Genomic DNA, 17,393 nt, shown 5'->3' with positions numbered 1-17,393 from the left:
AGGCACATAATGCTTCCCGCAGTTATGAGATAATACAGCGGAGGAGTGGTGGGGCTGAGGCTTCCTTGAGATTCAAGAGGATTATAAAAACTTAATTTATCCAGAATTTATTAGCTTGGACAACATAAAAACTATTGGCTGGATAAAGAAAGCATTTAACATATACTGCCATTGTTGGTTATTCTCTAGTAAGTGAGCATTTCCAAATGTTGGCATATTAACGTCAACTAACACCCAGATGCCATTATAGAAGTGGCACGCAGCATGCTGCATCTTGGCACCCTTTATAGATGGTCCATGAAACAGGTTGAACCTATTTACTTACAAGATAAAGTAGAGGGCTATGTGCCAACATGCCAACTTCATTCTGCAGGAAAGTGGTTAGAGAAATTTTGGGTTCTGGTAGATATGAGAAAGGAAAAGGGGTTTTTCTGTTATTGCTTTGGCATAGTGGAACTTCCTACTGGAAGATCTGAAGTTGTGCCAAGATTAACTGCATTAACAGCAAGTTATAAAAACCTGGTTTTATAAACAAATAAATATATTCAGTTAATTGAGCTGGCACAGTATCAGTCAGAGCCTGAATAGGCTAAAGAATGGGATGGTCGGGTTTCAACTAAGCAAGCTGTATGGTAAGGATCGTAATTATAAGGAATTGTTATATAAAAGAAGGTTGGGTTGGGTTTTTATAGTATTGTAATGTGTGTATAATACTTTGTTTTATTGTAACCTTCCAATTTTTAAATAGAAGAGCTATATAAATGTAAATAAACATGCTCCAAGAACTGATCTATAAATACACCCTTAGGAACACGTCTTCTCAATGTGGCTTAAAGGAGATATGATGGGTACAGTGCTCTGAATCGACATACACATCTTTCTGTAAAAAAAAAACATTGAAAGAAAAACATTCAAGCAGAGTCACAGAAGAGAAAGGTCCATTTCTTTTCATCATAAAACTAAAGATATCAGTTTGAACACAACTGAATCCAGTCGAGTACAAACTCTCAGAATGATTGGATCACTTATCGCACGTTAATCTCCTTCTGGCTCCATGGTGTGGCAATAGCATGCAGAATGAAGGAATAAAATCAAACATATCCTACCGAGTTCACCAACCCTTTCCAAGAATGAAAAAAATACCTACACAGAAAGTCTACAGCACTTTCAGCTAGAGTTGGCTCTGTTTACCTAAAGCTATCCCTACTGAAGGTGTTACTCCTCTGTTGGAGTAGAGGACTAACTTAGTGCCCTGAGAACAGGCAGACATGGCTTCAAGTCCCTCTGCAGCTCCTGGTGACTCTGGACAAGTCACCTAACCCTAATGTGACCTAACGTCCCGTTGTGAACAGGACTGCCCTGTTTTTAGATCCCCTGTCCTGTTGTCCCCATGCATAGCTTCGGGACACCAAAATGTCCCATTTCAGAGACAGCATCCCGAAGCTGTGCATAGAGACAATGGGACAGGCGATCGCTTCCCCTCCCTCCCTGCCGCGCCAAAGCCAACCTGCCTGTCTGCCTCCCTCCAGCACCGAAGCCTGGCCTACTGCCAATTCAACCAACCCCCCCCCACCAGTTTGCCGCCGCTGCCGCCCACTGCTGCTTCCCGCCCGCTGCCTGCAGGCTGGCCTGGAACTTCCTCTCCTATGTCAGAATTGACGTCGGGAAGAAGGCTTGTGGGCCAGTGCCTAGACCTTCCTTTCCTTCAGTTGCAGCAGCAGTGGGCAGGAAGCAGCAGCAGGAGCCAGTCTGGGGGGTGGGTTTGAATAGGTGGTAGGCCAGGCTTTGGCACTGGAGGGAGAGAGGCAGACAGGCAGGCTAGCTTTGGCGCGGCAGGGAGGTAGGCTGGCTGGCTGGCTTCGGGGGAGGGGAGTGGAATAAAGGTTGGAGGGCAGTGAGGGGAACATAGGAAGGAGGAAGCAAGGAAGGAGAGAAAGAGACAGAGAAAGGGGGGGTTGTAAGTAGAAGAAAGACTAGAGAAAGAAAGGCCTGGACCAAAGGGGAAAGACAGGAGGCAGATGCAGGACTATGCGAGGTGCAGACAGAGGGGGAGAGACCTTGAGGAAGAGCAGAGAGATGCAAGATCATAACAGAGGAGGGAGACCTGGAACAAAGGTACAAAGAAGAACTGACACTGGATCTGGGGAGGGTAACAGAGGGAAAAGAGAGAGAGACCTGGACCCAAAGGGGATGGGGCTGGATTATGAAAGAAATGTTGGATAAATAAGAAAGAAAGAAATATTGGATGAACAGTCAGAAGGAAGTGCAACCAGAGACTCATGAAATCACCAGACAACAAAGGTAGGAAAAATGATTTTATTTTCAATTTAGTGATCAAAATGTGTCAGTTTTGAGAATTTATATCTACTGTCTATATTTTGCACTATATTTGTCTATTTTTCTATAGTTACTGAGGTGACATTGCATATTTTAAGTCATCTGTCTTGACATCTTTGAAAACCCCCCAAATATAACTAACTAACATTTTCTCTGCATACAGTGTGCTTTGTGGGTTTTTTAAAATTTTATGGTTTACCATTATGGATTAATAAGATATTATGTGTACATGAAAAATGAATGGAAGAAATTTGGGGCGGGATTGGGTGCAAGGCTAGGATGGGATTGGGGGCAGGGCTACGGCAGGATTGGGGGTGGGACTGAAAATTAATAGATGTCCCGTTTTGATGAAAAAAATTAATGGTCACATTACCTAACCCTCTATTGTCCTCGTACAAAATAATTTCCTGTATATAATATGAAAACCATTTTAATTGTACTTTTCCAAAGCAATCATGTCAGTGGACATGAGAGGACTTTATTCACGAAACCACAACAAAAAAGATTTTTTTTTTCTCTCTTCAATATTTAGATTAGGCCATTTATAATGGTGTTATTTTCTTGTTTGTTTTTTTATTTTTTATTTTATAAGTTTACAAATTAAAGACAAGCATACAATTCTTGAATTCAGATTCATAATGGTATACCCTAAATAATAATATAGAAACATAGAAGATGACGGCAGATAAGGGCCATAGCCCATCAGGTCTGCCCACTCTACTGACCCACCCCCAAGTCTACTATCCTAGGGATCCCACTCCTGGTGACAGGTTCCCTTGGCTTAACCCTCTAAGGGATCCCACATGGGCATCCCATTTGCTCTTAAATTCTTGCACGCTGTTTGCCTCGATCACCTGCACCGGGAGCTCGTTCCAAGGATCAACCACTCTCTCGGTGACATATCTCAGGAAAAAATATTTGATTATTTATTCCACAATATTTTAGACCCAAGAAAAGAAATATATTTAAAGAAAAAAATACAAACTAAGATGACAGCATTGGAGGATCAAAGACTTCTTTTCTTGTTTTAACAAATTTTATTCTGTTTTGTAAGCTGCGTTGATCTGCTGTAAATTCCGAGATACCAAATTTTAATAAACAAAAACATATATCAAAACCCATTTCTTTACTATAGACTTCATGAACTGGTATTTCTCCTCCTACTTGGAGAAGGCTGATGAACTCAGAGAATTGGAGTCAGAGGGAGAACAAAGTGAAATATGACATCCCTTCCCCAACTGTTTTACAAAATATTCTCATACATGCCACATAGGGCTCCTTTTACGAAGGTGCGCTAGCGGTTTTAGCATGCACACTAGATGCTAACGCCTCCATAGAGCTGGCGTTAGTATTTTCCGTGCAGCATGGGGTTAGCACGCGCTAAAACCGCTAGTGCACCTTCGTAAAAGGAGCCCATAGTTTATAATAACAAACAGAAATTTTCTTTTCCCCCTTTACTGTGCCTTTTCCTCTACTTCTAGGTAGTAACTCCACGTTCTCCTTCTTCTTGTACTTCTAGATACTTCCATTTCCCTCTAGGCTTTCTCTGTACTTACCCCGCCTTTCCCTGCTTCTTGTATTTCCTTTCATATGTTATAATAGCCCAATGTTGTTTATGAAGCTGTCAGTATGATATACACCATAGGTCCCACAAAGGTATTTAGTAAACTTTAAAATACATAACTCATGAGTGCAATTTTGTAGTTAGTAAATTATTTGTTCTACGGTCTTCAGTTCCAGCCAACCACCATCCAAACTATAGCCTTCAAATAGTTTGGCTGGTGGTTGGCTGGAACTGAAGACCGTAGAACAAATAATTTAAATTGCACTCATGAGTTATGTATTTTAAAGTTTACTAAATGCCATTGTAGGACTTATGGTGTCTTGTATTTCCTTAACATACTCTAGGTTTTCTCTATCTTTCCTTACCTCTTGTACCCCATCTAGATACTCTCCCGTCCCTCTAGACTTTTTCTTTATGTTTCCCCCACCTTTTCTGCCTCCCTCCTTCCCTATTTCTCCTCACTCCAAGGATAGTTATCCTTTCTTCTTTCCTCCTTCTATTCTTCCCCCTTTCCTCTACCTCTTCTACTCCTCACCTGTCAACAATATTTCAAGAAAAATTTGAAAAGTTTTTTAAAAATTTAAACCAGGGTTTAATAGTGAAAATAAAGCTCCTGTCCAGTTAAATAGTATTGACTGGTTAATCCCCAGATTTTTTGCAGTACATAACCAAATAGTGCTGGAGATCACCTTGGCACTATCCAGTTAGCTCCAGGACAGTCCAGTTTGGAGTCTGAACGAAACAAGGGTTTACCTGGTTAGTAGTGATTTTGAATCCACTAACCAGGTAAGCACTTGGCAGCAAAAAGGACTAACTCCTGGTAGTTATCTGGGTACCGGCTTATTGTGTTCATTCTGTAGCCCCTCAGTATCTCTCCTCTCTTGTCTCTCCTTATACACCTCACCTAGAACTCCATCCTCAGATAAGATGCTTTTATCTATACCCTTCTCCTCTACTGCCAATCCCAGACTTTGTTCCTTTCATCTCGCTGCCCTATATGCCTAGAATAGACTACCTGAGTCCATGCGTCACGCCCCTTCTCTTGTTCAAAAGTAGGCTGAAAATCTACCTTTTTGAGATTGCTCACTCATAACCCTACTCCCCACTGCCCTCTGCTCATCACCCTGGCCAGCAGTTTAACTATCCCCTGCTAACTGTAACCCCTACCCTGGCATTCTTTTTGAATGTATTGATTGATTAGATTGTGAGCTCATTCGAGAAGGGACTGTCTCCTTCGTGACTCTGTTAGGTGCTGCGTATGTCTGGTAGCACTCTAGAAATAATTAATAGTAGTAGTACCGGCCTAAATATCATCTGGCACTTGGATGGCTTCTGGTGGCCAGATAAGACCCATGTATTCAATGCCAGTGCCCAGATTTGACCTTTAAAAATCATCGATTGCCATAGGCTGACTATCAGGCCTAAGATTTTTTCCTCAAAACTGTCTTTCCTGTTAAACCAACCTTGATAAAGTCCCTTTAATCAGTCTGCATGTGCGATAAGCTTACAGGATATCATTGTAGAAACCATCCACTGTAGAATCCATCCATCCATCCATCCATTGTAGAATCCATCCATCCATCCATTGTAGAATCCATTCCTTTTCCAAGCACAAGCGAGAAATGTAAGGCAGTATTTCTCAAGCCCGTCCTGGAGAGTAGCCACAGTAAATATGCATGAGGCAAATGTGCATGCAATTGAGCCAGTGAATGCAGATTTATCTCATGCATATTCATTGTGGATCTTCTTAAAACTAGACTGGCCGGAGGGGGGGGGTGTTGCACCCCAGAACTGGCTAGAGGAACACTGATGTAAGGATCATCTTTATGTCACAACGAACAGGTGCTCCAGAAGGTCCATGTGTTACACCTGAGAATGGCACAAACCAACATCATGGAGGCTTTTCCAAGATGCCACTTGTTGAAGGGCTCCAAGAGATTTCCAAGGGTATTACAGCATTCTTAGGATCCATCAGGAATGGTGTTATGAATCAAGGTACATGATCAATTCACAAAACCTTATTACGTGTTTACAACTCAGTCATCCAAATGTGCTCATAGCAATAAGATTTTAAGGGCTTTTCAGTCATTCAATGAAGAAGCAAAGCTATGGAATGAATTAACTATTTTTAGAGCTTTCTGTTTGGTGCTTTATCGGCATTAATGCTGCGCTGCTGTTCGGTGAGATTGCGTGTCTGTGCTAGAAATTCAGCCCTGCCCTATTCTAGCTTCACAGTCACTGATGAAAGCAGCTACGCCAATAGGCCAGCCCAGAGTAACCACATAAATCACTAGATTGCCCCCTTAAGCCAAATATATGATAAATTAAGTGAAACGCACCCTCGGTGTGGGAAAGTAAGCATCAGGAACCGGCAAGAGTCGCCATTCCAACGCTTCTATGAATGGCTAAATAAGCAAGTCAATTAACTCGCCTAAAGCCGCACACCATCATAGGGTACGTACGTGTGCATTAATTAAATGTGAATATTGAAGAGTGCACGAAAACTCTCTATATTTTTAAATAAAGATGAACTTATTTGACTTATTTAAGGAGCAATTTAGAGCAGTGGTTCCCAAACCTGTCCTGGGGGACCCCCAGCCAGTCAGGTTTTCAAGATATCTCTAATGAATATGCATGAGAGAGATTTGCATCTAATGGAAGTGACAGGTATGCAAATCTCTCTCATGCATATTCATTAGGGATATTTTGAAAACCTGACTGGCTGGGGGTCCCCCCAGGACAGGTTTGGGAACCACTGATTTAGAGAAAACATATGTAGAAATTTTACAGTGTGGAGCTCTAAAGCAATCACAGCCTTCTCCGTATAAGATGTAATAAACTTGGAAAAAAAGCACTTAGCTGATTTTTCAAGCAGTTCGGCGTTTTGGTAATTGAAGTTACTCTGTAGAACAGTAAACCTCATGAAATGGTTCGACCAGGGCTAGTTTCAGGGACACCATGTCTGAGTACCAGCTCTCGCAGCCTTTGATGACACCACTCTGCGTTTGAATACTTGCATTTTTATTGTGTTTAAATATGATTATGTAGGTATATGATGTTCTCTGCCTTAGTCCCGGCAGATTATAAATCAATAAACCATAAACCTTGCGTAAATATGTATAAAAGAAACACAATTCTGCAGTTTGTTAATGTTTTAAAATTCAGCATTTCTTATTAGCTAATAGTACTGTGACTGTTTTTCATCATTAGACATCAGGCAGCAGTTATACTGTACTTATCACTTGATGACATACAAATATTGTTACATAGACACCTCCATTGATCTCCCAGCTACAACCATCACATCTGTAGGATTCCATGGCATCATCCTGCCACACTATTCTCCCCTGTATCAGTCACATCCATACCAAATGTGCCTCTCTTCTGATGTGAACCACTGGCACCCCTCTGACACAACATCTGGTTTACGCAGGGATGGTTTGCGGCAGAAGAGAGGCTCCGGGCAGGCTGCCAGCAGCATCTCTGAATTGCTTCAGGAAGACACTGTTTAAGATAGACTGGGGGCCGGGGAAGAAAGAAAGAAGTTATGTATCTGGGGAGGGGTGAGAGTGAAATGATGGACTGGGGGCGGTAGAGGTAAGGGAAGAAAGAGAGAAACCTTATTGTCTGGGAGGGCCAGGAGCTGCAGCATGCAGGGGCGAGGCCCAGGAGCTTTACTGGGTGTGGCTGGGGCCCAGATCCCCCTCAGATTGCCCCTGGTTGGGGAGTGACTGTCATTCTGAGAGCACAGGACCTGTTGAGTTGAAAAATGAGAAATAACTGTACCGAATGCTAATTTCTTACAACAGTTGCATGATACTCGATGATGAGAACAAGAACAATAATAATAATAATAACTTTATTTTTGTATACCACCATACCCCGAAGAGTTCTAGGCGGTTCACATTAGTTAAACAGAGATTACAAGTGGTTACATATCCAGTTGATCATAGAGTTACAAACAGCAAGGAGAGAGTAGTGCACGAAGGGTATTGAAATGCATATAAACTGAGATTTCATTTCTGCAGGCCTTTATTCACTGGCTGAGCTCTTGGATGGCTCATTTGCTGCTGTACCTGAAGTGATTTTGGCCTCACCTGAGGGAATCAGTAGGACAGAAATAGCTCAGAGTCTCCAACTGCTGAGTAATGCCGCAGCAGGTGAGGAATTGATGGAAACCCATTCAGTCTCTCTGGTTCTTTCTCCATAAGCTCATGGCTCTCTCTAGTATTTTCTTGTGTTAACATCTTGAACTATCCACAGATCATTAGCCATTAGGAAAATGGACTAGCCCCACCCCCAACTTGTATTCCTTTTCTTCTCTTCATCAACTATAGCTACTTATACAATTTTCCAATCTGACTGGTATAAAATATAACAGCAGTCAAATTGGCTACTATCCTACCATCACTCATAGAATTTATCTTTTATTTCGAAGGAAACATGACTTTTCTTTTTCAAAAGTTTTTGGCTGTTTAAATTTCTATATTGCTTTTTTTTTTTTTCCTGTGATGTCGTTTAATTCCCAAAGACGTTTCGATTTTTGCTTTCTTAGTTGTAAACTGCTTAAGACCTTTTTTTGTAGAATAAGTGGTCAACAAAGGTTTAGGGCTCCTTTTATCAAGCTGCGCTAGCGGGGTTAGCGTGGACATTTCATCACGCGTTAACCCCTGCGGCAAGCAAAAAAACTATCGTCTGGTTAATGAAGGCATTAGCGACTAGCGCGGCAGGCGGTTATACCCCTACCGCGCCTTGATAAAAAGACCCTTTAGATTAGGTTAGAATTAATTGCTAAAAAAATATTTAATCCATGGAAAATTGTTCATATTTTTTCAAGATAGTAACTACTTGTGAATTTATAGAACTTATGGATTCTTTCAAAGACAAACCAAGGCCCCCTTTGAATTTTCTTTTTGCAGGTCAGCATCTCTGTAGCAGATTGTTTTAACAAATTAGTTCATGTGCTTGGTATTTTCTAGAGCAGTGGTTCCCAACCCTGTCCTGGAGGAACACCAGGCCAATTGGGTTTTCAGGCTAGCCCTAATGAATATGCATGAAGCAAATTTGCATGCCTATCACTTCCATCATATGCAAATCTCTCTCATGCATATTCATTAGGGCTAGCCTGAAAACCCAATTGGTCTGGTGTTCCTCCAGGACAGGTTTGGGAATCACTGCCCTAATGAATATGCATGAAGCAAATTTGCATGCCTATCACTTCCATCATATGCAAATCTCTCTCATGCATATTCATTAGGGCTAGCCTGAAAACCCAATTGGTCTGGTGTTCCTCCAGGACAGGTTTGGGAATCACTGCCCTAATGAATATGCATGAAGCAAATTTGCATGCCTATCACTTCCATCATATGCAAATCTCTCTCATGCATATTCATTAGGGCTAGCCTGAAAACCCGATTGGCCTGGTGTTCCTCCAGGACAGGGTTGGGAATCACTGCCCTAATGAATATGCATGAAGCAAATTTGCATGCCTATCACTTCCATCATATGCAAATCTCTCTCATGCATATTCATTAGGGCTAGCCTGAAAACCCGATTGGCCTGGTGTTCCTCCAGGACAGGGTTGGGAATCACTGCCCTAATGAATATGCATGAAGCAAATTTGCATGCCTATCACTTCCATCATATGCAAATCTCTCTCATGCATATTCATTAGGGCTAGCCTGAAAACCCGATTGGCCTGGTGTTCCTCCAGGACAGGGTTGGGAATCACTGGTCTAGAGCAAACCATTATTTTTACTTTTGTGATATGTTATTTTGGCCCTCCTTTTATCAAGCTGCTTTAAGGTTTTTTTTATTGCCAGCTGTGGCAGTAAAAGCTCTGACGCTCATAGCAGGCGATAAAAATACCCTAATGCAGCTTGATAAAAGGGGGCAGCCATAGTGGATCCAACACCTGCCCTATGTTGACTTCGTTCACGCCTGGCTTACGGCAATACTTTTTTTTTAGACATTTACACCTTAATTCCATAAAAAGTGCTAAAAATTTCTTATGTCCCCAAATTGTGCATGCAATTTAATTGACTAACAAGCTAATTGGCGCTGATAATTGGCATTTTAACAATCAATTATTGGTGATCATTAAAATCAATTACAGACTACGTGTGTAAATTTAGGTGTAGGATCCGCACATGGTTCAAAAACGGAGACGCGGAAATGGGTGGATCATGGGTGAGTCGTGGGCGTCTGTGCCTTAAATTGGTGCAAATGGTTGTATCTACATTTAATTGCATTTCCCAGGCATAAGTAATATTCTATAAACCGTGCCTAACTGTTAGCGTGGCTTTTAGAACAGCACTTTTTAAAGCAGCGATTTTTATGGGTGCCATGTTTAGAATTTAGCCCTTAATGCATTATCCGAGCAGGTAAGATTGAACTTAATGAATTTGCATTACTTGAGGAACATTTCAGCCAGCTGTTTGAGGGCCACACTGGAGGGCTTTGGGGGGGGGGCGGGGGGAGCACACATTGGAGACCACTGCATGAAGGAATAGGTTCCTAATGGTGCTCTCAGGACACCCAAATGGAAGTGCCCAGCTATAGAATTTCCCTGTTCTTATCTTATAATTAGGAGGTGGTACATGCACCCACACTATTTCTGTTGGTGAATGCACACAGTAAGGGCCTCTTCTATCAAACTGTGCTAGCAGTTTGTAGCGCGGTGAGCTGCGCTGAATGGCCCGCGCTGCTCCTGAAACTCATAGAGTTCCTATGAGCGTCGGGAGCAGCGCGGGACTTTCAGTGCGGCTCTCCGTGCTAAAAACTGCTAGCGCAGTTTGATAGAAGAGGCCCTAAGTTTCCATGTGTCACATGCAAGGATCAGTCCACATCCCTCATGTAAGTCATTTCCAACACGCAACTCAGCATGCACTGTCATGTTAATGATGTAACTGTTACCAAGGATGTGTGCCAACAGTGCACGCTAAATCACACTCATTGCATTTTAGTAAAAAGGCTGTTATTTCCACAGGAAGAGATAGCACCCAATAATTTATATCTACACAAACCAGTGGTGAAATAAAACTGTTTGACAGATAGAATAGAGCATACTGTCCCAATAATATTGTTAAGAATGACATTTCTTAAATCTTTCTATGAATATGAAAGACTAAGAGCTAAAGTTACAAACTGGTAATTTTTGTATGTTTTAGGATGTTATGACACTAGAACCCCCTCCAAAACATTGCTCAGTAACACCAAATGTGTTCTTTAAGTGTTTAACAGGTTACTTGAAGAAATAACCTATAAAAATGGAGTACCACCAAAGCTAGAGGAAGTGATGACAGAAAATGCTGGAGTCGAAATGCAAGCAACTGCCAGTCACACGGGGTACAAGTATCTGTCTTATCGATGGTCTTTCCTCTCATAGACATTAATAACGAAGCACCTTAGAGGGAGGGTTCTTGAGTGGGCAGACTTGTTGGGCCGCCGGCCCTCTTCTGCCGTCATACTCTATGTCTATGTCTATGTCACCTTAGATCCTCACGCACCAGTCCATCTGGTCCTAGTTAACTTGAACCTTGCTTAAATAGATGTCTGGGGGAATACAGAGCACTTACAGCTTGATTCACAAAGTTCTTTTCTGATAGGAAAAGCTGTAGGTGGTGCCATAAATTTGGCAAATTATATCCTCCAAATGCTGAGTATAGTAATAACGTTATAGTCATCAAATATATCATTTAAAACTTTAAATCCACAAGCAGTGCAACAAACAATGCCAAAATTTGTTTTGTACAATGCGCTTAGTGCACCTCCACCCAGGTCATAAGTGAAAACTTTGGACCAGATATTGGAAACGAGGGGAACCATCATTGCACAGTTGTGTTCCCACCTAATGTTAATAGCAAACAAAGTCAGAGTTTCTACAGTTCAAAAAGTGAAAACCACTTATCCGAAATGCTTGGCCCTCCAATCAAAGTGCGACGCGGCTTCCAAATCGGGTCCTTAATATGTGCTTGTCCCCTCCCCCCAAATGTGAAAAGTTAAAAAAACTTTCTTCTAAACTCCTAATACCATCAGACAATTAACTTCATTGCTCTCAGTTCACATCTTCAGAGAGAGCAAAAGTGCCATAAATTTGGCACCAGAGGTGTGCTGAAGCTGTTAGAGAATCCAGGCAGAAAGCTGCATTGGCATACCAAAATATAGGTGCAGGCACTTATGTCAACTCAATGGCAAGCGACAGAGGGCACACCTAAGTGCGCCATGCCATGCATTCATCATTAAGCAAGACACCCATGGCATCCCCATGCACTGCCTATATTAACACCACAGGTACTTTAGACTGAAGGGAACTTTCTGCTTTTATGTCTATTCTAGAGCTCTGTCCCAGGATCAGAATGAAAAAGTTGAACAGAGCAGCTTCTGGGCCCCACTGGTAAGTACAGAAACATCAAAGTCCAAGACACGTGCAGAGAACAATGGTGGAAAAGTGTTGACAATTGGGGTTTTTTTTTTTTTAATTCTTTATTCATTTTAACACTTTCAATAAGTGAAAACAGCAAAGAAGACAATTTGCACGATAAACAACACTTAATATTCTTACATGATTTTTAACAGAGTAATATCCCTCCCTCCCTACCCCGTATTATCAATCAAATTATCCATTGGTTCTTAGAAGTTATAATAAGTACCCTATAACAAATATGTCCTACCTATATAATAAACATTAATAAACCTTTAGAAACTGTTAACAGAACCTTCACCCCTTTCCCAAATCCTCAAGATAGATAAGATTTCATTTAAGATCTTTTATTCCCACCCACCCCCCATCCCCTGGATATGTAAATTAATACGTCAATAAAATCAAACTATAATAATTCTACAAAAGACATCAATGGGCCCCATATTAATTTGAAATTTTTTGTGTTCCCTGACAGATCAGCATTCATTTTCTCAAATTTATAGATTAAACATAAATTTGCCCACCAGAATGTAAAGTTAAGTCGGTTCCAATTTTTCCAATTTCATGTGATCAATTGTATAGCTGTACCCGTCATAATTTAAAAAATGTCTTCTTTTATATTTATCTAAGGGATCATTTGGAGTGTTGAAATTAAACAGTACATTTCTGTATCTCCATGGCCATGAATTTGGTCTTGGAGGATGAGATGTAGAGCGTCGGAATCTATGAAACAAACCTGGTTCTTTTTGTTACATCGTTCTTTTTGGATCCCGGTTAGATTGAATAAGTTAGATAATTCAAGGTCAAGTGGATGCTGGTACTGTCATCTGAAACTGAAGAACTAGAAAAACTCCCAAACCCCAAGATCAAAACTGTAATCGGGGGTAGAGACCACTACACAAAGAGAGGAGAAGGAACTAACATGTTCCACTATCAATAACCTTAAGAAAATTACTGTCATCTGGACATGGGAACATTGGATCACTTATTGTTTTATTGCTCTCTGATTCAAATTTTTTGGAAGTCAATTTGGGGACATATAAATAATATTCTAGAAGTTGCGATCCCTTTGACTTATGAAGTTGTGATTTGTGGCACACTGTTATATGGAACGGATCTCTTAGATAAATATAAAAGAAGACTTTTTTTTTAATGATGACGGGTACAGCTATACAATTGATCACACGAAATTGGAAAAATTGGAACCGACTTAACTTTACATTCTGGTGGGCAAATTTATGTTTAATCTATAAATTTGAGAAAATGAATGCTGATCTGTCAGGGAACACAAAAAATTTCAAATTAATATGGGGCCCATTGATGTCTTTTGTAGAATTATTATAGTTTGATTTTATTGACGTATTAATTTACATATCCAGGGGATGGGGGTGGGTGGGAATAAAAGATCTTAAATGAAATCTTATCTTTCTTGAGGATTTGGGAGGGGGTGAAGGTTCTGTTAACAGTTTCTAAAGGTTTATTAATGTTTATTATATAGGTATTATTATATGGCCCCGGATACAAGAGGAGGAAGGATTAGTATGTGTGCTTCCTTTTTCTAGAGCTTCAGGAGTATTGATTTCCTATATAAAACAATACTGGCACATACTGAACCTTCACCAAGGGTTTACAGAATTCCCCCTATTTTCATATTGAAGGGGCCAGACTATTGGCCAAGCCCTCAAGAAGTTAGAAAATCAATATGATAGTAGGGTAGGGACTGGACACACTAAGTGCCAACATTGCCAATGGTGTGATTCGACACTCGAAGGACCCCAATGGACAGACCCCTGCTCAGGTTATATGGTGAGAGCTAAGGCTGATACAACCTGTAAAACAATGAGGGTGGTATATATTATTGTATGCCCCTGCAATCTTGTATATGTAGGACGCACCAAAAGAACCATCAGTGTGCGTCTGAACGAACATAAATCCCGTATCACCACAAGGGCAATACAAGCCCCAATAGTTCAACATTGGCTAGATAAGGGTCATGAGATCCAACAAATTAAATGGAGGGTTATTGAGCATATATCTGAACAACAAATGGAAGGGGACTGGGAGGCTAGACTAAATTACATTGAACAACGGTGGATTTACCGCCTTAACACAGTGGTCCCTTATGGACTGAATAATGAGTTGGAGTGGGCTTCTCTAATATGAGATGTTTATAGGGGTTCTGATTGTTATCCTTTATAAAAGAATATAACATATATAGTAAAAAACAACTGTGTATAGAGGTATTGTAAAAAACTTTTGATGTCAACCCCTGACGTCCCTGATTTCTTGGGACGTTGACATCTGGGTGACGTATAAATAGGTTTACTATGAGCGTGACCGCCATTTCGTCGGAGACGCGATGGTGGAAACATAATAGTTGAGAACGGTAAGAGAGTTTGGTTAGCATTTTATTCTGTATTATTCATATGCTTTATGGTAGTTGTGACACTTAGTTTTATTTCTATCTAGGGAGAGGGTGCCTTGACAAAGCCCTTAAGTAATATGGGCGAAACATGTTGGTGACGGATGTTTCTACCCTCCCGGCTAGCGTCAAAACTTTAAGCTAAGTACCTTTAGCATTCACATATTTAAAACGTATTTTCTATAAAGTCCAATGACGAATAGGAGCATAAAGCCTCGCACAATGAAAAAATTTTGAGTGTGTGGTGGCCCGCTGAGGACCTAAAAATTGAATAAGGAAGCTCTTTGAATGAGGTGTGGTGAGACAGTGGAATAATTTTTCACTGTTGCAGGATTTTATTATATAGGTAGGACATATTTGTTATAGGGTACTTATTATAACTTCTAAGAACCAATGGATAATTTGATTGATAATATGGGGTAGGGAGGGATATTACTCTGTTAAAAGTCATGTAAGAATATTAAGTGTTGTTTATTGTGCAAATTGTCTTCTTTACTGTTTTCACTTAATGAAAGTGTTAAAATGAATAAAGAATTGTTTTTAAAAAGGGCAATACAAATGAATAAACATCCAGTAACTAACTTCCAAAAGATGCTATAAAAAGATGCATTTTTAAAGCACATCGAAATTGTTGATATGAGTTTGAAAGTGTGAATATATGAGTCAGATCCCTAATCCATGAGACTGCCTGGGTGGACTATGGAACTCTTTCTCTTTAGAAGGGAGACACACCAATAAAAATCATAAAATTTGCATCCTAATTTCACCCTCTCATTACATAATCTCTGTGGGTTTTCAATAGGTTACTAGAGAGCAGAAAAGGAGAGAGAAGAATGAGCTAAGGTCTGCTTTGAAGCTTGGTCCTCATATCACGGATAGACCACCAGGGATTCTATTCACATATCTCGATGAGAAGCACAACCGTCGGGTGCTGGAACAAGGTGTGAGCACTGGCAGGGTGCCCAGAGACTTGTATCAGGTGAGCAGTGCTTCAGAGACCCCCCCCCCCTCTTATATGCAACTCCTGCTCTGCCCCTGAACATACTATGCTATGGTCCTCTTTCCTTGACTGTCTGTGTGAGCAGCAACACAGCTACCTATCCCGAAAATAAGCCCTAGCATGATTTTTAAAGATGCTCCTAATATAAGCCCCACCCCAAAAATAAGCCTTAGTTAAGATTGACCCCTGAAGCCCCCCTCCCCCGAATGTCCCTAACATTCCCTGACTCCATCTTTCATACTAGTGCTGCCTGATTTTCCGAAAAAAATCAGACTCATCAATTCAGCAACTACTGCTTTAGTAGGCCTCAGAACGGAGGTATGTCAGTCTCAAGGTGGGAGGGTCGGTGGGGTTCTGCTGCACAATGGGAAGGAGGGATAGAAAGATGCTGCACATGGCGGGGGTGGGGGAGAAAGGAAAGAGGAAGAATTGGGGTGGAGGAGAGGAAGGGAGAGATGATTGTTGTACATGAAAAAAATAAGACATCCCTGAAAGTAAGTCCTAGTGTGTTTTTTGGACACAAAATTAATATGACACTGTCTTATTTTCGGGGAAACACGGTAGACTCAGTGTGAAGTGTTAACTTCTTAGAGCAATTGCGTCAAAGACTCCTGCTGTAGGCTACTACTTTCATGACCCGTCAATATTATTTGCTCCGTAATAAACAGGTCTGTAGTAATTTGTACCATAGTTGGTCCCTCTTTTATTAACAGAAAATGGTAATAAATGCAGACATTCTGCTCCTACACCTGGCCCTCTCTTCTTTGGGAATCAACCACCATAATTGCAAAGGACCATGTACGCAACCTAGGGATACTTCTTGATTCAAACCTATTACTTTCCAACCGCATCTCTCAAGTGGTCTCATCTTTATTCTACTATCTTTGACAACTCCGGAAAATAAAAAACTACTTCTCCAAACCTGACTTTGCCCAACTACTCTATGCTTTTGTCCTCTCCCATCTGGACTACTGCAACATACGATTCAACGGACTGACAGCAAAGAAACTACATCATCTCCAACTTGTACAAAATGCATCAATTAGAATTGTGGGCATTGAAGTTCTTTAGCAATCTGTCTTCCAAGCCCTAGCTTCAGTCCCCTGACTACCCATAACCTAGCGCTGCATCTGTAAGGGCTTGGTGCTAGCGTACCATGGTGCCCGACTACATTTCAGCTAAGCTTCCCCCATGCATCCCAAACAGGTCGCTCCGCTCCTAGGAGGAAACATGTCTGCAAATACCTTAAATACCTCCAGGTCGCTCCCTTCAACTCCCCCCGCTCCTTCTGTCCCTCAGCATTGTTAAATCGAATACAAGACATCAAACACCCCCCCCTCCACACACACACGCATGCATACTCTACCTCCTCTGGTCTAAATGACTCTCAGTCAGTCCCTCTCAAACAAATGTATACTAAATATACATGGATCTAAATTACTCTGTACAGTATATGTTATTTTAGTATAACCTCCCCCTTTTACAAAACCACACAAGAGGTTTTTAGCACCGGAATTCTATGACCGTAAGAACAGCACAGAGCATTCAGCGTGCCTGCCGGCGCTAAAAATCTATTGTTTGATTTTTTTTTAAAGGGGGGGGGGTAAATTAACTGTAGTATATGTATGTCAACCTATAACCTATCTTG

General features: G+C 41.0%; 1 protein-coding gene across 3 annotated transcripts in view; it reads left to right on the top strand.

The window, feature by feature from the left end:
• The window catches only part of LOC117347950, an 80,323-nt gene that overhangs the window by 44,524 nt on the left and 18,406 nt on the right, over positions 1-17,393 (top strand). For all 3 annotated transcript variants that reach the window (XM_033919468.1, XM_033919467.1, XM_033919469.1), the window contains 5 exons: positions 5,744-5,896; positions 7,930-8,061; positions 11,134-11,248; positions 12,239-12,296; positions 15,548-15,724. In XM_033919468.1, coding sequence (XP_033775359.1) covers positions 5,744-5,896; positions 7,930-8,061; positions 11,134-11,248; positions 12,239-12,296; positions 15,548-15,724 — 635 coding nt within the window. The remainder of the gene's footprint in view (positions 1-5,743; positions 5,897-7,929; positions 8,062-11,133; positions 11,249-12,238; positions 12,297-15,547; positions 15,725-17,393) is intronic.

The sequence above is a fragment of the Geotrypetes seraphini genome, chromosome 14 (genome assembly GCF_902459505.1).
Source record: "Geotrypetes seraphini chromosome 14, aGeoSer1.1, whole genome shotgun sequence".
NCBI classification, from domain to species: domain Eukaryota; kingdom Metazoa; phylum Chordata; class Amphibia; order Gymnophiona; family Dermophiidae; genus Geotrypetes; species Geotrypetes seraphini.
The sequence above is the reverse complement of the archived record's forward strand: the minus strand, read 5'-3'. Positions and strand labels throughout refer to the sequence as shown.